Genomic DNA, 21,229 nt, shown 5'->3' with positions numbered 1-21,229 from the left:
GTTCAGATCTCGGCGGCATCAGTGCCACCTGCCCAGCTGCGCTCCCCCCAAAGCCACTGACATCAGACGTCCAAATCAGCCGTGACATGGAAGGTTTCTCTTTATTGAATACAGACTTGTCCAGCAAAAGGAACACAGGGCAAGGGCGAAACTTTTAATAAATAAGACCGACGACGCCCCTGCCCCCCTTCAACAAAATAGCTCTCTTCTGCAGCATCCTCCCTCCCCACCCCACCCGCCCCACCCCACCCCTGGGTGCCTCGGGGCCTCCCCCCTGTGGAAACTACACGAGTGTGGCATCTAAATAGACTATAGAAGAGGAGGTGTCCCCAGATACTACAGTGCCCAACTGGCTTCAGTGTTCTGCTAAAAAATAAAACTGTAATACACTCAATGCTCCCCCCTCCCCAAAATAACCACCCAGTGACTATTCTTCTGGTTACAGATAATGTTTTGAGGTCATCATGCCGAGCAAAGAGGGAGGGGTGGCAGTGGTGGTAGTGGGGAGCTTTTAACCCCCCCCCCCGCTCCCCACACACAGATACTAAACCCTTTGGTGGAGGGGGAATAATATAGTCAGTAAACCAAGGCCTCCCCCCTGACCCCTTTATCGCCACCACAACCACAGCACCCTAGTATTTTGGACCTGGAACACCCCACATGTTTCTCCCAGCTACCACCAGCCCCAGTCAGGGATGGCGGAGTCCCACAAGACCAAATGTTGTCATACCCGCCCCCCCCCCCCGCCGCCGCAAGACCTGAGACAGAAGGAGCGAGATTGCAGCCACCGCCCCCCCCCCCTCCTGCAGAGAGGTGGTACATCCTTGTCTGCTTACCCTTGAAATGTCCTGACCCTCAATGCCCCCCCCACAAAAAACTCAATTTCCCAGCAAGCATTTCCTACCCACCCCCACCCCCCATAATCAGAGGCATCCCTGCTTTCCACCTGTGCAACAACCAGCCCTTCTAAAGTGCAGGAGTTTGAACACTCTTCTCCCGTCAAGATCGCCCCCTCCCTCCCCTTCTAATTGGTGGAAATAGGGAGCTGAAGGGGGGGGGGACATGTTAGAGCTATGCTCCACCTTGGGGGGGGAGGGGGCTGTGAGAATCAAAGCAAAGTGCACCTGAGTCTCTCTCTCTCTCCCTCCCCACACACACACTCCTGACCGCCCAAGAATGCAAAAGTGTGAAAACTATAAAAGCCCCAGAGGCGAGGAATCTCTTCCAGGGGGACACGCACCAAACTCCCCACCGCCCCCCAATAAACTGCTGAAGGGAGAAAGCAGCTGTCAGCCCCCCACAGCCCTGAACCCAGAGGGAAGAACCCCAGTGTGCTCCCCCCGCTGCGGCCTCCCATGAGAGCATGCATAGGCCCAGATCTGCACACATACAACTCCCTCCTCAGACGTGCCATTTCTGTTTTTGTGGAACGTCCTCTTCCACCTTTCCTTCCCCCCAAATCTTGCTCAGTTTCTGGCTGAGCAAATGGGGGGGGGGGGACAGAATGGGGGGGGGAGAGAAGAAATGCTGCGGCTCTTCCACTTGGGGAGGGGGGGCAGCAGTTTAGGGCTTGAAACCACCAGACTAGGCCTTGGTGAACAAGGTCCTCAGAGATAGAGGGGGGCTTCCATTCTTCACCCCTATGCTCCCTAATAGGGAGCCAGGGAGCCCCCCCCCGAAAAATCAGGACACCCCCTCATTGTTTGGTGCTCCCCACTCTTCCGAAACAGAAAGCCCCACCACTATGGGGAGGGCAGATTTGGATGAAGAGGCCTATTGCTTAATCTTGCTTTGGGTACCACCCACCAGATCCCCACCCCAAACTCTGGCCTCACAGCTCTTAAGACCCCCCCTCACCACCATTCTTCCCCCTCCCCAAAACAAGCCCAGCAGGGGAGCCCCTCCGATGCCTCCTTCTGCCCACACCCAGCAGACATAGCCATGCACTCAGACCATTTTGCTTCACAGCCACAGCAAACGGGCCTCCTCCGTGGTCACCCCCCTGGGTGGGTGGGTGGGTGAGTGGGTGGGGGCCAGGCCCACCCCCCCAGGAGGAGCGAAAGGCAGGAGCTCTGGTTTGGCACAGGCTGGCTGGGGGTGGGTAGGGAGTGTCCGGCTCTCTGGGACAGGCCCTGCACCCGGGTGGGCTGCTCCCACAAGCCACAGTGGGTGGGTGGGGAGGGCAGGGGGTGGGGGGCTCCAGGGGAGGGAGGGGGGCTCCTAGCTGGCCCCTCCGCTCTGCACAGCCAGGGAGTGCTGCAGGTTTAGGCGGTTCATCTTGGCCTCTTCCAGTCCTTGCAGCTTCCGCAATTGCAGCTCGTCCAGCTGCCTCCAGAGCTCCTGCCGTTCCTTCGCCTTCTTTAGTTCCCTGGGAGGAGAGAAATTTAAAAGGAGAGGGAGATGCAGCAAAGGATGCAAACAGTTGCAGTTCCTGCATCCAGGGATATGGAGTAGATGGCCTTTGGGAACCCCCCCTTCCAACTCTATAAAGTTCTATGATACGGCATGCCGTCTTCCAAGGGTTGGCGTTTGGAGTGAGCCAAGAGAGTATTGTTATTTGGGGTCTGTATTCGAATTCCCAAAGGTTTTGTGGTATTTTCCATAACTGCAGCTTGTTTTTTGTTTTTGTTTTAAGGCAGAACAGTTCTTTTTGGCTTTGTATTCAGGATAGGAAAAAAGAATGTGCTTCCTTCACAAAGTAAACTGTAGAACTCACTCCCACAGGAGGCAGCTGAGGTTCCACCAAACTAAAGGTAAGCTAAAGGGACCCCTGACCATTAGGTTCAGTCGTGACTGACTCTGGGGTTGTGGTGCTCATCTCACTTTATTGGCCGAGGGAGCCGGCGTACAGCTTCTGGGTCAGGTGGCCAGCATGACTAAGACACTTCTGGCAAACAAGAGCAGCGCACGGAAATGCCGTTTACCTTCCTGCCGGAGCGGTACCTATTTATCTACTTGCACTTTGACGTGCTTTCGAACCGCTAGGTTGGCAGGAGCTGGGACCAAGCAACGGGTGCTCACCCCGGCCGACCTTCTGATCAGCAAGCCTTAGGCTCTGTGGTTTAACCCACAGCGCCACCCGCGTCCCTTCTCCACCAACCTAGATGTCTTCAAAAAGAGGACTGGACAAATTTGGGGAGGAAGAGGCTACCAATGGCTAGCCACAACAGCTATGCTCTGCCTCCACGGTTTGAAAATGGAGAATCGTAGAAATGTACTAATAATGATAATCAAATAATCTTCTGTCTTGTCATTGATTTGGGTCCTCCCCTCTGGAGCAGCAGAAAGCAAGTTTGTTCCATCTTCCCTGTGGCAGCTCTTCAGCCAGCCTATCCCTCTCAATCTCCCCTTCTCCAGGCTAAACATACCCAGCTCCCTCCACTGTTCCTCCTAAGTTTTGGTTTCCAGGCCCTTGATCATCCTGGTCACTCCATCGGCCCATACTCCAGCTTGTCAATAATTCTTCTTAAACAGGGGTGCCCAGAATGGGACACAGTATTCCAGGTGTGGTCTGACCAAGGTAGAACAGAGCAATAGACTGTTACTTCCCTTGATCTGGACACTATACTTCTGTTGATGCAGCCTAGAATTGCATTCGCTTTTTTTGCTGCTGCATCACGCCGCTGACTCATGCTAAGCTGGCAGTCTGCAAAGAACCCCTATATATACTGTGGTTTCACATGTGCTACTGCGAAAGATGCAGAGAAGATCGAGAACCTGTGGGGGCCCTGCGGGTGGCGCTAGACTCCCAAATCCCATCAGCCCAAGCCAGCAGGGTATAAATGCTCCCAATGAATATTCATAAATAAACAGGAGAAGCTGCCCAGACTTGCAATTTCTCTCCCTCGTCTGCCACGTAGACACTTACTGCTGTTTTTCCACCTTGTAGGAGGCCGTAAGTTCGTCAAATAGTTTCCCGTTCATCTCCATAAAGGTCTTGAGGACATTGTAGACCAGAGAAACAATGGTCCTGGAGAAGAGGGTGGCAGTGCCGGGGGAGGGGGAGAGGAAATCTAGATGTTACACCCCAGGACTGCTAAGCCACCTCCAGCCCCACCCCATCAGTCAACAGCTGGATTATCTTTCAACCTAAAAGTGGGTTCCCTTCTGCTTACTGAGGCCCTGGAAGGTGTAGCCAGCCTTACACTTAAAGAGAGACAGTGCGGTGGAGTGGTTAGAGCCTAAGACTAGGGCCTGGGAGAGACCAGGGTTCAAATCCCCGCTCAGCCATGAAGCTCACTGGGTGACCTTGAGCTCCATCAGTGCCTCTCAGGTAGCCTAACCTACCTCACAAGGTTGTAGTAGGGGATTAAATGGGGTTGGGAATAACCATGTCTGCCACTTTTAGCTCTTCAGAGCAAAAGATAAAGGTAAAGGGACCCCTGACCATTAGGTCCAGTCGTGACCGACTCGGGGGTTGTGGTGCTCATCTCGCTTTATTGGCCGAGGGAGCCGGCGTACAGCTTCCGGGTCATGTGGCCAGCATGACTAAGCCACTTCTGGCGAACCAGAGCAGTGCACGGAAACGCCGTTTACCTTCCCACTGGAGCAGTACCTATTTTTCTACTTGTGCTTTGACATGCTTTCAAACTGGTAGGTTGGCAGGAGCAGGGACCGAGCAATGGGAGCTCACCCCGTCGCAGGGATTCGAACCGCCAACTTTCTGATCAGCAAGTCTTAGGCTTTGTGGTTTAACCCACAGCGCCAAAGATAAGAGCAATAAATAAATAAAAGTGATACAGGGCAGGATATAAATCTGTGGCCTTTCCCCAAAGTTGGGCAATGGGAGCAATGAGGCTTTGCTGGTGACTGGGGGCAGAGGGACACTGCAGGACTGGCCCACCTCTACCCCAGGGGTCCTGTAGGCACCCCAACCCAGGCAGCCACTTACGGGTTCCAGTGCTCCTTGGAGACGCGATAGAGGGTGCCGAAAATGGTGGGCAGCACCGTGTGGCAGTTGTCCTCAACCAGGCTCAGGATGTACTCGTTGTTCCAGAAATACAGAGCCCGCTCTGCAACCTGGAGCAAGAGGAGGGCTCAGAGGGGAGGAAGGCGACTACTAGCCAAAATGGCTACTTTCTGCCTCCATGGTCAAACGCAGCAACAGAGGGGAGAGTTCCAGCTGGCTCTCCTCAAATAAAGCGCCCCCCTATGTACAAAAATTCAAAGTTTCTTCCAAGCTGTTTCTCGCAGTAAACATGTCACACCCAGAAAGGGAATGAAGAAACGTTTCTATTCCTCACTCAGAACACTAGAACTGGTGGACATCCAGTAATATTATAAGCTGCATGTCTTTGTTTCCCAATTTGATCCTTTTAGAAGTTTTCATATGTATCGTGGTATCTTATGCATTTTTATGGATTATAATTATTTTTACTGTAATTGTTAAAGAGTGAATTTATGCTTAATTATTATTTACCGGTATTTAATTTATTATGCACTATTATACTATAATGGATTATTGAATGTTAGCTTTAAGATAAACAGCTTAAATAAAAACAAAGCATGTTTTTATTATGATTTTGTTTTTGGTATTGGATCAGGTTCTTACAAGGTGCGTGATCTCTGGTGTATAGTTTGTTGTTTCTTCAGCTTGTATACCGCCTTTAGAAAGACGGCAAACAAACTAGAAGTGGGAGGAAATGGAAATTGGATGTCGGAAGACTCAGATAAAAGGTCGTTGTCTTTCATGCAGTATGAAGTTAAACTATGGAACTCATTCCTGCAGGAGGAAGTACCAAAGTTGGACAGCCTTAAAAAAGAGGATTGGACAATTTCATGGAAGAGAGGTATCAGTGTGCCCTCCCGCCATCTCAAAAATAGTGAGACCCCCAAGCTGAATGAGCTCTGGCCCCATCTCCCCTCCCTTCACCCCACCCCCTGCCCCAAGAGCACCTGGAAGTGGGGGCTGGCAATACACCGAGCCACTTGCTTGAAGAGGGGCTCCTGGATCTTCACAAACTGAGAGGGCTCAATGACATCCAGAATCTCCTCGATCTCTCCCAGGAACATCACCTGGGTGGACAGATGGGCAGGGAAAGGTGAGCAGAATATGTTGGGATTAGGCTGGGATGCAGGCACTGGCGGTGCCACTGGGCCACGATGGGGCAACAGCACCAAGGCTTCCCCCATCTGCCTCCACTCCCACCCTCGTCCCCACTTGACCCTTCTGTACCTCCTTCTGGGTGCAGGTCTTCGGCCAGTACTTCAGAAGGCCACGTATCACCTGGGAAGGTGAGGAGAAAGGTCAAAACATGGAAACGTTAAGATACACATCCTGCCACTGGCATAATAACAATAATAATAATAATAATAATACAGTAGTACCTCGGGTTAAGTACTTAATTCGTTCCGGAGGTTTGTTCTTAACCTGAAAGTGTTCTTAACCTGAAGCACCACTTTAGCTAATGGGGCTTTCTGCTGCTGCCGCGCCACCAGAGCACGATTTCTGTTCTCATCCTGAAGCAAAGTTCTTAACCTGAAGCACTATTTCTGGGTTAGCGAAGTCTGTAACCTGAAGCATATGTAACCTGAAGCGTATGTAACCCGAGGTACCACTGTATTATTTTTATTTGGTACTCCCTTAACTGTTCCCCATGGGACTTGGGTTTTCTCCCCCCCCCACCTGCTGCTCTGCTGCACCCCACAACCAGCACCCCACATGGCCAAATCCCGACTCACATGCTCGGTCAGCGTCGCGTCTTTCTCCAGGAACTGGACCACACAGTAAGCCAGCTGCAGGAGACAAAGTGGGGTCAAGGGTCGGAGGTTAGAGCTCGGGGACACCCAGGAGCACCCCCCCTTCTCACAACCCCCACCAGAGGCCCAAGCATCACTCCACTGCAGATCTTCCCCACCCTCCCACCCCACCTGACAGCAGAGGCCCCTTTGACCATCAAGGGAGGCGGAGGTTCCCTGCAGAGTGAGGCTCACCTGGGCGTGGAAGATGGAGAGGGACTTCACCGAGTGCAGCGGGATGAGGACCCGAACCAGGAACTGCTTGTGCTCCGTCTTCAGGGGCAAAGCAAACCCGTTGATTATACTGGGGAGGGGAGGGAGGAAACACAGTGGGAGGCATCAAAGCCGGTGCCGTGCGACACCCGTTCCGCAACTGCAAGAAATCGATCTCTTTAGTGTGGCGGCACCTACAGCTTTGGAACTCCCTGCCTATTGATGGCGACATCGGACAGGCACCTTCGCTGCACACTCTTTGGCGCCTGCCGAAAACATTTCTGGTTAGACAAGCCTGCCCAGATATGCAGAATGCTGATGTGCATTTTTAGTTTATTGCTGGCTTTAAATCTTTGGAATGTTTTAATTGTTTTCGGTATATTTTTTTTTGCTTTGAAGTTTTTGCGATAAAGCAGCATATACATTTTTTGCAGCAAAATAAATAAATAGAAAACTGGGGGAGGGAGTGGTTGGGAATCTGCTGTCCCCCAGAGGAAGGAACACACCCTGCCTTTTCTCCTGAGTAGTTCTGAGAAAGAAGAGCCCTCAACTCCCATCTTCAACACCTGATTGCCGGCAGGGAAGATTTGTAGGGGAGAAGAAACCAGCACTACTGTTCCAATCCTTCCCAGGATCCATTCCCCCCAAAATTCCCAGGACTTTACAGAAAATGTCAGAATTTTAACAAATTTAAATTACATCTCACCCTTCCTTTTAACTTATTACAATTTTTTTAAATTATAAGCGAAGGGAAAAATTATAGAGGGGGAAGTAAGAAATAAGGAGGAGAAGATGCCAAAAGAAAAGCATTCTGCAGCACCCACAGAATACGAATACAGTAGTACCTCAGGTTAAGTACTTAGTTTGTTCCAGAGGTCCGTTCTTAACCTGAAACTGTTCTTAACCCGAAGCACCACTTTAGCTAATGGGGCCTCCTGCTGCCGCCGGAGCACGATTTCTGTTCTCATCCTGAAGCAAAGTTCTTAACCCGAGGTACTATTTCTGGGTTAGCGGAGTCTGTAACCTGAAGCGTATGTAACCTGAGGTACCACTGTACAGCATAAGTATTGTTGTCGTTTAACAAATACTTCTACGTTTTTGGGAAAGGAAATGTCATGGTAGTCACCGGTGCGATGAAGGCGAGGTGGATCAAACAAAAAATGTTTAAATCTCAAAATGTGGCAAAATAAAGTAAAATAAAAACAGCGTGAGCTTGTGGCATCTCGTGGATTGTATTGTCATGCAACCGAGACTCCTGAGTCGTGGGTGACGGAGCACATGGCTGAGCTTCCGATGACTCAGCGTCTTGCCCTTTTGCTCCGCCCACAGCAGCAGAAGCAGCCAGGAAGGAGCCCAGCTGGTGCATGGCGGAAACTGAAGGGGAGAGGAGGGAAGGAAAGAGGCCCCTCAACATTCAACAGAGGCAGGAGGGTGCAGCTCCGGCTGATGTCCGTCCTCCATGTCCTAAGGTGCTTACCTTCCCAGGATCTCAAGCAGCTCCGCCACACCGTTGAAATGCTCCGTCTCGTAGATAAACCTGGGGGGGGGGGGGGGAGAGTTAGGGATCACATCACGGCCACCAGCTTTCCCACCTGCCTTGCCCCACCCCACCCACCCCGCCTGGGACCACTGTATGGCAAAGATGCTGCTGAAGTATTCTTGGTTTTTATTTATTGCTTTTACATCCCAGCTTTTTCTCCAGGGAGTTGCAAGGCAGCTCACGTGGTTCGTCCTTCGCTCTTTAATTCCCCACAACAGCCCTGCGAAGTAGGCTAGGGCTGAGAGTGAGCAACAACTGGCTTGAGGTCACCCAGTGAGCTTCGCGATGCCCGAGTGGGGATTCAAACCCAAATCTCTCCCAGAGTCCAACACTCTAACCACTGCACCACCATGGGCTCTCTTCTCTTAACATTTTTTTTTTTGCAGGGACTGTTCCTGGCTTTTCTGGCAGGAACAGAGTCATGTTGGGTTTTTAATATAGTTGACATGCTTTGCATTTGTATCTGCCTAAATACCGTTGTCAGTTTATTCTTGTGAGCTGCCTCAGAAGCCTTTTCGGCTGAAAGGCAGCATATAAACAAACAGCAGCAACACATCACATTGCAGCACCACAGCCGCCTTCAGATTGGGGAGAAGGCAGAACTGCCACCATGGGCTCCACTGCCATTTTCTGCTTGGATCCTCTTCTTTCCTAGCCCAGCTAGGAAACACCCTCCCAGCACATGTCAAGGCAATAAACAACTATTTTACTTTTAAAAGACAACTGAAGGCAGCCCTGTTTAGGGAAGTTTTTGATGTCTGATGCTGTATTGCTTTTAATATTCGGTTGGAAGCCACTCAGAGTGGCTGGGGAAACCCAGCCAGATGGGCGGGGTATAAATAATAAATTATTATATTATAAGGGTGCTGGGATGTCAAGTTGGCCCCCAGGAAGGGTATTCAGGGCACCAGCCCAGAGTGAGCCTCTCCTACCACAGAATCCTAGAATTGTAGAGATGGAAGGGACCCCAAGAGTTATCTAATCCAACCCCCTGCAATGCAGGAAATCTGAGATTAAGAGTTTTGTGCTCTATCAACTGTGTGTTGCTAGACTCCAACTCCAACCCATTGGCCATGCTGGCTACTGGGAGTTGGGTGTCCAACAATATCTGAAGGGCTGCGGGTTCCCCATCCCTTGGGTCTGGCAGCTCCTGCACCACCCATTATATGCTACTCATCTTTATCTGCCAGCGAGAAAAGTGGGGGAGTCCCCAGCTAGGGAATGAAGGGAGAACACAGGACAAGGTCATCGTGCCCTCTAGCGGACAGCAGGCTACATTATCCCCCCTGAATGGGCTCTCACCACATGGGTAAGAACTTAAGAGCCTGCTGGTTCAGGCCAGTGGCCCATCTAGTCCAGAATCTTGTTCTCACAGTGGCCACCCAAGGGAATCCTGCAAGCCGGATCTGAGCACAGGAACACTCTCCCCTCCTGTGGTTTCCAGCAACTGGTACTGAGAAGCATTATTGCTTCCGACTGTGGAGGCACAGCACAGACTTCATGACTAGTAGCCCTTGTTAGCTCAGTTGGTAGAGCATCAGACTCTTGACCTCAGGGTCGTGGGTTTGAGCCCCACACTGGGCAAAATATTCTTGCCTTGGAGGGAGTTGGGCTAGAGGATGCTTGAGGTTCCTCCCAACTCTACATGAATCTGTCCCAATCCTCTTTTAAAGCCATCTAGGCTACTGCCTCCTGTGGAGAAGATACTTTCTTTTCTTTTTTTCTAGTATTTTTTATTAAGAATTTAAACAAAACATATTATCTTAATACATATCATCCTTGATTCCCCCACATTTCCCCCCCCCCCCACATAAAATAACCCCCCTCCCCCCCCGACTTTACTCAGCTCCAATCTCTCTACAAATACTATACTCTACATGTTACAAAACTGTATAAATCCTTAATTTATCTGACTGGTTATTGTCAATAGAAAGTTGGTGAGTGTTTATTGAAAACCTGCCAGGGAGTCCAGTTCACTTTGTTGTTTCTTTAAGTACTCTGTAAAAGGTTCTCATTCATCTTTAAAGTCATCCTTATCCTGTAGTTTATGTGTCAAAGGGGATTTAGGGAGAAGATACCTTCTTTTACGTGTTCCGAACCTTTCAACGTACGGATGCAGGCCACCTGCAAATTGCCTTCTTGGCCAGAAAAGAGGCTGGCAGCGAGACCTGAGCAACTGCTTCTGACCACACTGGGTGGGCAGAGTTTTGGGGAGAGAAGCCTGTGCTGCAAGAGGCCAGGATGCGGAGCAACCCTGGAGTGGAGCAAAAAAAAGAGGAACTCACCGCAAGAAAATGTTGTTGCACTGCTTTCGGATGTAGGCTCGCAGGCCCAGGAACTTGCCATAGACGCGGTGGAGGATGGTCTTGAGGTACTCGCGCTCCCGAGGGTCCTCGCTGTCGAAAAGCTCCAGTAGCTGAAGGAAAGCGAGAGGGGAGAGGAGGAGTCAGAGCCTTTTACTGAACACCAGGCAGCGGCTCTCCAAGCTTCCAGCACGACTGGGAGATGCCAGTGACTTAACTTGCTGCCTTCTGCAAGCAGAGTCATGTGCACAGCCTAAGATTAGTCCAAAGAAGGTCCTGGCACAGCAGCCTGTTCTCACAGTGGCCAACCAGGTGTCCCAGAGGGCAGCCAAGCTTGTATTGTGATTTTACTATTTTCTTGTTGGGAGCTGCCCAGAATGGCTGGGGCAAGCCAGTCAGATGGGTGGCATATAAATAAATTATTATTATTATTATTATTATTATTATTATTATTATTATTCGGGCCCCGGTTTCCAAGGAGGGCATCCAGCTCCTTCCTGGCTGTGTCTTATTTATTTATGTCTAAAAATATTTATGTGTCGCTGCCTGATTTTAAAAATGCCAAGGAAGTTTATGACAAGGATGTCTGTACAGTGGTACCTCGGGTTAAGAACTTAATCCGTTCTGGAGGTCTGTTCTTAACCTGAAACTGTTCTTAACCTGAAACACCACTTTAGTTAATGGGGCCTCCTGCTGCTGCTGCACCGCCACTGCACGATTTCTGTTCTCATCCTGAAGCAAAGTTCTTAACCCGAGGTAATATTTCTGGCTTAGCAGAGTCTGTAACCTAAAGTGTATGTAACCTGAAGCGTATATAACCCGAGGTACCACTATATATAATTAACACGCACACACAAACAAAAAGCTTTAGAATCAGAGACCATCAACCATTACGAAAAGATGCATTCTCAATTGCCTGCATAAGTTTCATGGAATAGAAAAGTTTTCCACAGCAGTTTTGGAGGTCAAAACAGCCTCATTTCTCTGCAGTACCACAACAGAGTCACTGCAGAAGGAGCAAGGCTTGTGACACACCTGTGAAGAGGACTCACACTCAATGCCCAGTAACCTGGCTTTGCTGCCCCAGGCGCGCGCACACACACACACACACACACACACACCCTTGCTCAGCCTTCTTGCCCCTTCTCACTCACCAGCAATACAAATTTCTGGTCTATGTAACGCTTGGCGACCGAAGGTTGGAAGTCTGGGCTCTCGAGGAACCGGAGGAAAAATTCATACACAAGCTGGAAAGAGATAGAGAGGTGGAACCATTAATCACCACCAAAAAATCTTCCAATTCCCTGCCCCCACCTGCCCCCAAGGCACTTTGGTTCCCCCCAAATTTAGACCACCTTCCCTTTGGTTCCATAAACTTATCCCTGGTTCCCCCTTACCCTATCAAACACATTTTTTAGAATAGCAGTTTGCACAACCCACAAAGAAAGATAATAGCACAATAAAATTAAAGGCAATCACAATTAATTGCACATTTCTTCAAAACCCAATTAAAACTATTTTAGTTTAATTAATTCAACAAAAAACTCAATCTGGTGATACCAGCTTTTCAGTTAGTCATTTACACTTCCAGCACATTGCCCCCCCCCCCCGCTGCCCTCTTGACTCTTAGCGCCCCCCCCCATTGCAAGTAAACCCACCACCCACTTTGGGAACCACTGGTTTAAGGCATCCACCAGCAAGCCAGGGGTGGAGGTGGCTAAGACTGCACCCACTACTTTTCTGCCATGCAGGCAAAATGACACATGCCCACACGAGGCAGCCCCACGGAGGAGTCCTACCTGGAGATGTGGCCACGAGGGTTCTAGGTTGGGCTCATCCTCTTCGGGGTCAAACTCAGGGTTCTCACTGGGCGGAAGCGTCCGGAAAATGTTGACCGAGATCTGTAGGGAAGGGAGAGAAGAAATCAGTCAAGCTATACAGAAGGCATAGGCAGACTCGGCCCTCCAGATGTTTTGGGACTACAACTCCCATCATCCCTAGCTAACAGGACCAGTGGTCAAGGGTGATGGGAGTTGTAGTGCCAAAAACATCTGGAGGGCCGAGTTTGCCTATGCCTGCTATACAGACTAGTTACCACTTCAAGCAAGCTGTTCTAAACCCCTGCAAGGTACACCCCTGCCCCCTATAAAAATACACCCCTCGAGCTTCTGGCTTTGACAGGGACCAGCCAGATGCCCAAAGAATCTCAGGGAAAGGGCAATTGAGATCATTCACAGGGGTTGCCAACATGGTGCCCATAGCTGCAATGGAACTGTTATGAGATCTTCCCTGGCACCCTACTATCAACTTCAGAGAGAATAAAAGGAGGGAGATCATAGCCTGTACTTGCTTGTATAATAGTCAGCACTTCTGTCCAGAAAGGCATTATTTTTAAAATACTACTTTTCACTGGTGTGTGTGTGTGTGTGTGTGTGGTGGTGGTTTGTTTTTGTTTTTTTTACCCATCCACATTAAATGCAGAAACGGAACAGGAAAGATTTGGAGAGTGCTCCATCCATCCCTCACTGGAGGTCATTTTGCCTCCCCTTGTGTCATAACCTGTGCTGGGGTGTCTTGCTCAAGCTGGCAGAACGCATTCCTAGCTTCAGCCTCCCTGGCTGTTGCCAGCAACCAATGCAGCCTCCCTGGCTGCTGCCAGTGACCAGCAACCAATTGAACCACCCTGCTTTTGCTTGTTTGTGTGGCAGGGGAGCCCATCCTCTTCCCTCCCCTCTCCCCACTTACCATCTTGATGATCTCAGGGTAGAGCGGCTCAATGAGGATGCCACGGTTGGTGGCCACGCACTCCACCAGCTCGTTGAGAGCTGCCCGCTTGATCTCTTTCCCCTTCAGGTCGGCGACGCAGTCGAGGAAGTCGAAGAGGACGGAGCACTGCTGCAGCTTCTTGCACAGGAGGTCGTGCAGCTCTGAGACAGGAGCATCTGCAGGGGGGAGGAAGCGACCACACACACAGGGCTCAGCAGGTGGTGGTGCAAGAGGTGCTGGGGCTCAAACATGCTGGCTGGTCTCACCCTCCAACACATCGGAGCCCCCTTCTCCGTAGTGCATCGGGGCAGTCCGGTCACAGCTACTTAGTGGTGGAGAAAAAGCAGACTATGCGCATTTTTGCTCTGTTTTAATTATTTGTAAGGAAAAGGCCATTGGCCAGGGTGGGGAGACACTTGTTATACACACAGAGAGTTCAACCCATGTCACCCCCAGGAAGGGCTGGGAAGAAGAGACCCATCTGAAACTCTGGAGATGCAAGTGGACAAATAACCTGAGCTGGCAAAAGTGGGTGGTAACAACAACAACAAAAACAACAACAACAATAATAATTTATTTATACCCCGCCCATCTGGCTGGGTTTCGCCAGCTACTCTGGGCGGCTTCCAACAGAATATTACAATACAATAAACTATTAAACATTAAAAGCTTCCCTAACCAGGGCTGCCTTCAGATGTCTTCTAAAAGTCTGTTAGTTGTTTTTCTATTTGACATCTGGTGGGAGGGCGTTCCATAGGGCGGGTGCCACTACTGAGAAGGCCCTCTGCCTGGTTTCCTGTAACCTCACTTCTCGCAGGGAGGGAACCGCCAGAAGGCCCTTGGCACTAGACCTCAGTGTCCGGGCAGAATGATGGGGGTGGAGACGCTCCTTCAGGTATACTGGACCGAGGCCGTTTAGGGCTTTAAAGGTCAGCACCAACATTTTGAATTGTGCTCTGGGGGAAGAAAGAATAGCTCAACAGACAGAACACCAGCGGGGTTGTGTCCTTTGCTGGAGCCCAGGGAACATGCAACAGGCAGGACCAGGGGTTGAGCGTGCAGGGCAAACAAAGCTCCCCATGCCGGCCCAACCCTTGCCACTGCCACCAGCACCAAGCAGAGAGCATGGAGGGTTCACAGGGCCGAACCGCCTGCCACCAGCGCAAGGGGGAGCTTGACCATCCTGCCGATGTGGCCTCTGGCAGGTGCATCCCCCAAACACTGGCCGTGGCAACCTTGCAAGACCCATAATTCCAGACAGCAGTACTTGGGAACCTGCCTTCTCCAAGGTGAGACTATGGGTCCATGTGGTTCAGGACACTAGCAGGCACTCCCCAGGGTTATAAGCAGGGGGCATTCCCAGCCCCGCCTGGAGATGCAGCTGGGGACATTCTGCATGCAAGGCAGATGGTCTACCGCTGTGTTATGGCTCTTCCTGAAACCAAGGTGGTTGTTTTTCCTTTCATTTTTTCTCCAGTTATTTCCAAGTATTGCAATAAAAACAGTTTCCAAGTGCAGTTTCCACCACCATGTTTAAACTGCATTAAGTGGTGCTTTACTGAATTATTTCCCTAGATTAAATATTTTGTTTCCAACACACATGAAAAGGCTTTGTGTTTATACAGCATAGAAAATGAACACTGCTTAATTTTTTTAAAAAAAAATATATTCAGTATAAAACAAACATGTAAAATCTCCAGTGATTTAGTGCAGTGGGAAAAATTTCCGATCCCAAAATTTCCAGAAAACCCACGTCATTCCCTGGGGACGACCACCTTGGCAAGTCGGAGCTGCCTGTCACTTGTGCCCATCAATGAGTTAAGAGTCAGCGATGCCTGCTCTCCAACTCCTTGGCTGTGGCACCAATAAGCCATTTCCTTAGTTGCAGGCACCAGTAAACTCCGCAAGACACTAGCCCTGTGTGAGGTCAAGAGTGGAGTGGCACACTCAAACGCTCGGCCTTCCAAAATTAACCAAGCCTCACCCAAGTGGCCCTAGTCATCCTAGAGAGCCCACCTCAGCCTTTTCCTTGACAGGGAGTTGGGCCCACTCCAGAAGGTGCCAGACTGGGTGCTTTTCCCATGATGATATTTAAAAACAACAGGAGCCAAGAGCAGCCATTTCCAAAACAGGGAAATGAGGCATTGGTGAACTGATGAGCACCTGGAAAGCACCAAGATCGCCCCAGGAGAGCAGGAAGTCAAGGATCAAATGCAGCAGTTACTTAATAAATAAATATCAGGATCTTAGAGGTGGAGGGTTGGGAAGGCTGAAATCAGTTTTAAGCAGATGCTGCTATTATACTTAGTTATGCAGGTATTTGACATGATTTTTTTTTTATCGGCTGGATTCTGTTTCGGTCAACTTTATTTCGCTGTAAACTGCCCTGTAACAGTTGTGTGCCTCTGAAGGGCTATATAAAAGCACCCTAATAAATAAGACTCAGGCACACAAGCCATACTGCTGCTGCAGCCTCTTCTCCTTACCCCTTGGGGCAAGAAGCAGCCCTGGGAATCCCCCTGGGAACTGTAACCATGGCAGCCATAAGGCTGATCAGCTGCATCCGGAGACAGAGATGATGAGCAGCTCTGAGTTCTGGGATCAGAAGGGATGCAGGAATATTTGGGGGGGGGGGCGGCCTAGATGAATGCAATGGGCATCTTCCAATACTTGAGAACCTATTCTGGTTTTGTCTCCAAAGTCAAAAAGTATTTATGACTGCGGAGGAAGAGGGAGTCTAAAATGTATTTTGAAACTGAGCAGCATTCAAGGCCAGGAAACGGAGAGCAGTCGAAGAGAGCCATTTCTGCCCCCAGCCCAGCATGCAGCCAGACACTCCCATTTCCCACTTATCATTTTATTATGATTACTATTAATTATTCACCCTGCCCAGGGTGCGTAACAATAATTAAAACAACATTTAAGGACAGTTTAAAGCAATACGAAATCACAGAAGGTGGTTCCTAACAAGAAACATGTATAAATAAATATGCATCTCAAGTGTCAAAAGTCAGGGTAAAAGAGCATCTGCAGCAGTGGTTTTAAATTTTGTATAAATCTGATGCTGTACAGCTAACGTGTGCTCCTTCTAGAGGAAGGTTAGGGCAAAAAGCCAATAAATTAACCAAATCGAAGGAAACCAAACCCAGGGCGTTTAAACAGCTTCTATTGCAGTCAGTTATGGGGTGGGGTGGGGCTGGCTGCTCTGCCTCCCACTTTTGGAAGCAATATATGAATTTTTGGTTGTCTCTCCTGTAAAGGGTGCTATTAGTTTTGCGCTTCTGTTGTCTTATGGTTTGTTGATGATTCATTATTCTTGATTGCATTTCAGCTCATGGGACCTTAAGAGCAGGCAAGAAATACCATTAATAAATAAAGATGGCATTTCCTCATTCCAAGATGCCTCTAATAGAGAAACCAGCAAGACACTCCAGTCTGGCATAGAGGAAACCTTTCTTGATGTTGCAACTCCGCCTCAATTAAGTCAACAGTAAGGCCTGGCCCAGGGTTTGAGGGTAACGGGGGAGGCTAACGAAACTCTGCCCGATTTTACAATGCTTCCCACTGAGTTAATGCATCATCTGTTTTCATCGCTGCTGATTTTAGCTAATTGCCTGTTTGCAATGTATTTTGTGGCTGCTTTTATGCATGCTGAAGGCCACTCTGAGCTCACCAACAGAAATTAATCTGTGTTATTTGCATTATTATGTGTTTATTTGCAACCCACCAACTCCCTCCCGTTTTTTTAGTCAAATCATGGCTCCCTCCTGTGAGGACAGCGGCTTACAGGGCGTGGTGGAGGCTGCCCCAAAAGGTATAGGGACCAAGGTCCCCTCTGACACACACCTGCAATTTCAGCATTTCCTGGATCTCTGCCCCCTCCCCATTATCAGGCCGCTGCAGACCCCCAAAGGCAGGCCCCTGAGTGGGCAATTCTCTGCATGGACACAGAAGCAATCCTCAGGATGGGAACACAGCAAGTTGCTTTAATACCAGGTCAGACATCTGTCTGTATCTGACAGACAGCAACTCTTCAGGGGTCTTAGGCCGAGAAGGGCATTTCCCATCACTTATGGACTCTTCTCTTTTAGCTGCAAGAGCCACGACATTCTGCCTGTATAGGTACGTCTGAGCTGTGGTCCTCTCCCATGGGAGCTTACTTAGTGGCACAAGGACTCCAATGTGCGCTTCTGATGGAGCATGGCTACAGAAGAAGACAGGATGCTTAGGGTTGCCTCTACAGCTGAGGAGGAGGAGGATGCAGAAGGGGTGGGAGATGCTGGCCTGGCCTGCTGGCTGCATCCAACAATACCAGAGTGGCAGGAGAGAGGACAACTCCCAGCGGCTGCTCTCAATTGCAAAGTGGTACCCAAGGAGGACTGAGGAGCATCAGAAGAGCCTGCCAAATCAGTGCAACGGCCCACAAGGTCTGGCATGCTGCTCTTACATACAGTGGCTCGTATGGAAAACCCGCAAGTAGGATCCAAGCACAAGAGCACTCTCTCCTGTGGCTTCCAGCAACCGGTGTTCAGAAGCATTGCTTCCTCCAGTTTCGGAGGCAGAGCATAGCTATCATGGCTAGCAGTCACTGACAGTCTGATCTTTCATGGATTTCCCCAGCCATCTAGGTTGGTGGGTCTTACTGCCTCCTGGGGGAGCGAGTTCCACAATTTGATGATGCGCTGCGTGAAGAAAGGCTTTCACCACCAAGAAGCAGCCGCGTCACTCCAGCCAGAGGTCCATAGGAAGCTGCTCTAGACAGAGTCAAACTATGGGTCCATCTGGATTATCCATGCCGACTGGCAGCAGCTGTCTAGGGTTACAAGTAGGGGACCTTCCCTACTTGTGAGATGCAGGTGGGGACTGGACCTGGGACCTTCTGCAGGTGCTTTGCTTTCTTACCTTGCTGGAAAGCCATATTTGCTTGAACATGCAAACTTCACCTGTGTGGCCACACAAGACATGCCCCCAACACTCCGGTGCCCACCACCCCACACACTCAGCCCCCAATGCAAATGCAAATGCCTTTAGCTCAGTTGAAGCATGAGACTCATAATCTCAGGGTTGTGGGGGTTTGAGCTGCACGTTGGGCAAAAAATTCCTGCATTGCAGTAGGTTGGGCTAGATGACCCTTGTGGTCCCTTCCAACACTACAGATTTATGGTTTTATGGTAAGCGGTGGATGGCCCACAAGGCTTTCCAGTTGCATTTGCCTGATCACAAGTGGAAGCTCCCTGCACGCCTTCCCCAGGCGACTCAGAGAAGGTCGGGGACTAAAGGGTGGTGGTGAGCATGATGCACATGAGGACATTGAACATGGGCACCACTCCCTGCCCCCCAACACACCTGCAGTTTATTACTGCTCCAAGTATGATGAATATTGTTCCCCAAATTGCATTTTACTTTGCTTGCCTCTTGCTCAAAGTTGTGATTCCAAAGTAAGCAGAGAGACCACAGGAGAGCTTCGCCACAAACCTCTGAGCCTGCGTTTGGCCAGGGCCAAGCCCAATGCTCTCACACTGAGGTGAAGATGCCCTTCCCTGCAACAGGAAACCAGGGCTACCCTCCTGGAGCTCAATATAAGAGCCTGTGTGGTGCAGTGGTTTGAGTATAGGACCAGGATCTGGGGCAGACTGGAATTTGCACCCCTCTCCGTCATGAAGCTCACAGGGTGAGCTTGAGCAGGTCATGGTCTCTCAAGCCTAGCCCTATCCCACAGGGTTGTTACGAGGATAGAACAAGACAGCAGATAACTGAGCACAGCACCTTGAGCTCCTCGCAAGGAAAGTGTGACAGAAATGTATTGAATCTATAAAAATGAATAGGTACACCCAAACCCCATTTTTGGTGACCAAAACAAAGATCCAGATGTAATGGCACCTCTTGAAAGCTCAGCAATGAGGCAGTATCCCCTAACCAAAGATTGAGGGAGTCTCAACACAGGGCTTTTTGCAGCCTTTCTCAACCTGTGGGTCCCCAGATGTTGTTGAACTACAATTCCCATCACCGCTAGCTAGCAAGGCCAGAGCTCAGGGATGATGGGAGTTGTATGTATGCAGCCTTTATCAACATATGAAGACCCACAGGTTGAGAACTGCTGGTCTAGGGTGTGTCCCCCAACTAACACCCACCCCCTGCGCTTATGGCAGGCCTCTGCTGACAGTAAGAGATGTTGGAGCTTGGAAGGTGGCAGACTCTCCTTCACTGGAGTTTTTTAAACATAGGCTGGATGTCCATCTGTCAGGGATTCTTTGGCTGCAGTTCCCACATTGCAGGGGGTTGGACTAGATGAACTTTGGGTGTTTCTTCCCACCCAATGATTCTGTGCCAGGTCTCCCTGCTAGAAGGACCCAGGTGTGGAGGCAGGCCCAGCCCACCAGCCTCTGGGGACTCACCTTTGAGCAGAGGGAGAGGCGTGAGCTCCTGCTGGTTGCTCTGGTACCGGAACTGAGAGGAGCTGTGGGAGCGCCTCTGGCGGGAACGGCGGAGTGACCGGCGGGAGAAGCCGTCCACTTTGTCCGGGGGCGGCACAGGGGACAGCCCCGGGGAGGAGGGGCTGGTGGGGGTCACGGCAGGCGGGATTTTTGGTCTCCATAACGGAGGCAGGCGAGCCCCCACTGCTGTGAGTCTATGCCAGGAGGGCCCTGGGGAGGAAGGGTGTCCTTAGTACCCAGCAACGGCGTCTGGCGTCTCCTTAGGCCTCAGGAGCAGCCGCCCCATGACACAGGCCGGGGCCTCCTTCTGCGGTCCGAGTCCTTGGCTCAGGGTCTCGTCGGCGCGTCCAAGCCCAAGGGGGCTCACCTACAGTGTGACTCCTGGCCTACTTGGCTGCCATGGCTGGACGACTCAGGGCCAAGAGGAGCTGAATGCCAGCGAGGAGCATGGAGGGTGAACCCCCCCCCCCAAGTTGTGGCACAAGGAGGCCTGTGGGGCTGCAAAGGTGGCTTTTCCCAGCTGTTGCAAAGGCCCACCTCCCCCAAAAATCTTGCTGAGGTGAAAGTGGGGCACCCCCCTCCACAGCAACCTGCCTTAACAGCTCCAGGCACAATCCGGGCGCAGGAGCCTGAACCCAGGGGGCACCCCTCAAGATCTGCCACGGGGTCCAAGGGATTGGAGGGGCAGCGCCCAGGCCAAGCGGCTCCTCTTCTTCCCCACGTCCAGGGGACCAGCCTGTGGGGCTGGAGAAGATGCAGAGGCCGTCTGTTTCCTAGTTCAGGCCGAAGGCGGCGGCGGCGGCAGCAGCGCAGGAGGCATCCTGGGGGCAAGGAAGCAGGCGGGGCCGGCCTCCTGCCAGAGCCCCTTGTCGTCGTCGCCGTCGTCCTCCTCCCTCTCCCATGGGGCACCCGGCAGCAGCTGGCTCGCAGGAGGAGGAGGGCGCCCGGCACGGCCTGGCTGTTTTCTCTACCCGGCGGCAGGTGCGGGCAGGTGCATTGCGCGGCCCCGGCGCACCGTCACCAGGAGCAGCAGCGGCAGCCAAGCAAGGCAGGCCCCTGCCTCTTTCCTCTGCCCTCCTCCGCCTTTGGCTCCTCTGCTGGCAACGGCGGCAGCTCCCGGTGCTGCTTTCCCCCGCGCAATACAAGGAAAAGGAAGCGCGCGAGAAAGAGAGACTGAGACCTAATCCCGGTGCAGCAGCAGCAACAGCAGAAGCAGGCTAATACGGTGCGTGTGC

At 51.0% G+C, this 21,229-nt stretch overlaps 1 protein-coding gene across 2 annotated transcripts; it reads right to left on the bottom strand.

The window, feature by feature from the left end:
- Positions 1-82: 82 nt before the first annotated feature.
- PPP2R5B (protein phosphatase 2 regulatory subunit B'beta) lies at positions 83-20,090 on the bottom strand. Of its 2 annotated transcripts, XM_083716533.1 has the most exons (14): positions 19,956-20,090; positions 13,540-13,736; positions 12,594-12,695; positions 11,949-12,041; positions 10,777-10,907; positions 8,429-8,488; positions 6,934-7,042; positions 6,682-6,735; positions 6,176-6,226; positions 5,896-6,015; positions 4,892-5,019; positions 3,869-3,970; positions 2,199-2,368; positions 83-222 (listed from the first exon to the last, which is right to left on the bottom strand). In XM_083716533.1, exons 2-13 carry the CDS (start codon positions 13,540-13,542, stop codon positions 2,221-2,223), a joined length of 1,101 nt encoding a protein of 366 aa, XP_083572659.1. In that variant the 5' UTR covers positions 13,543-13,736; positions 19,956-20,090; the 3' UTR covers positions 83-222; positions 2,199-2,220. The 2 variants fall into 2 exon arrangements, with proteins under 2 accessions (XP_083572659.1, XP_083572658.1); XM_083716532.1 differs by lacking the exon at positions 83-222 and having other exon boundaries at positions 250-2,368.
- Between the last annotated feature and the right edge of the window lie 1,139 nt (positions 20,091-21,229).

The sequence above is a fragment of the Podarcis gaigeae genome (assembly GCF_964106915.1).
Source record: "Podarcis gaigeae genome assembly, chromosome: 16".
In the NCBI taxonomy this organism is placed as follows: Eukaryota; Metazoa; Chordata; class Lepidosauria; order Squamata; family Lacertidae; genus Podarcis; species Podarcis gaigeae.
The sequence above is the reverse complement of the archived record's forward strand: the minus strand, read 5'-3'. Positions and strand labels throughout refer to the sequence as shown.

What these genes read in the sequence shown, in the direction of transcription:
- PPP2R5B (XM_083716533.1), bottom strand. An exon ending in ACGCGACGCTGACCGAGCAT is followed by an intron (nt 6,227 to 6,681) that starts GTGAGTCGGGAT and finishes TCACCTTCCCAG; the next exon opens with GTGATACGTGGCCTTCTGAA. An exon ending in AGACCTGCACCCAGAAGGAG is followed by an intron (nt 6,016 to 6,175) that starts GTACAGAAGGGT and finishes CTGTCCACCCAG; the next exon opens with GTGATGTTCCTGGGAGAGAT.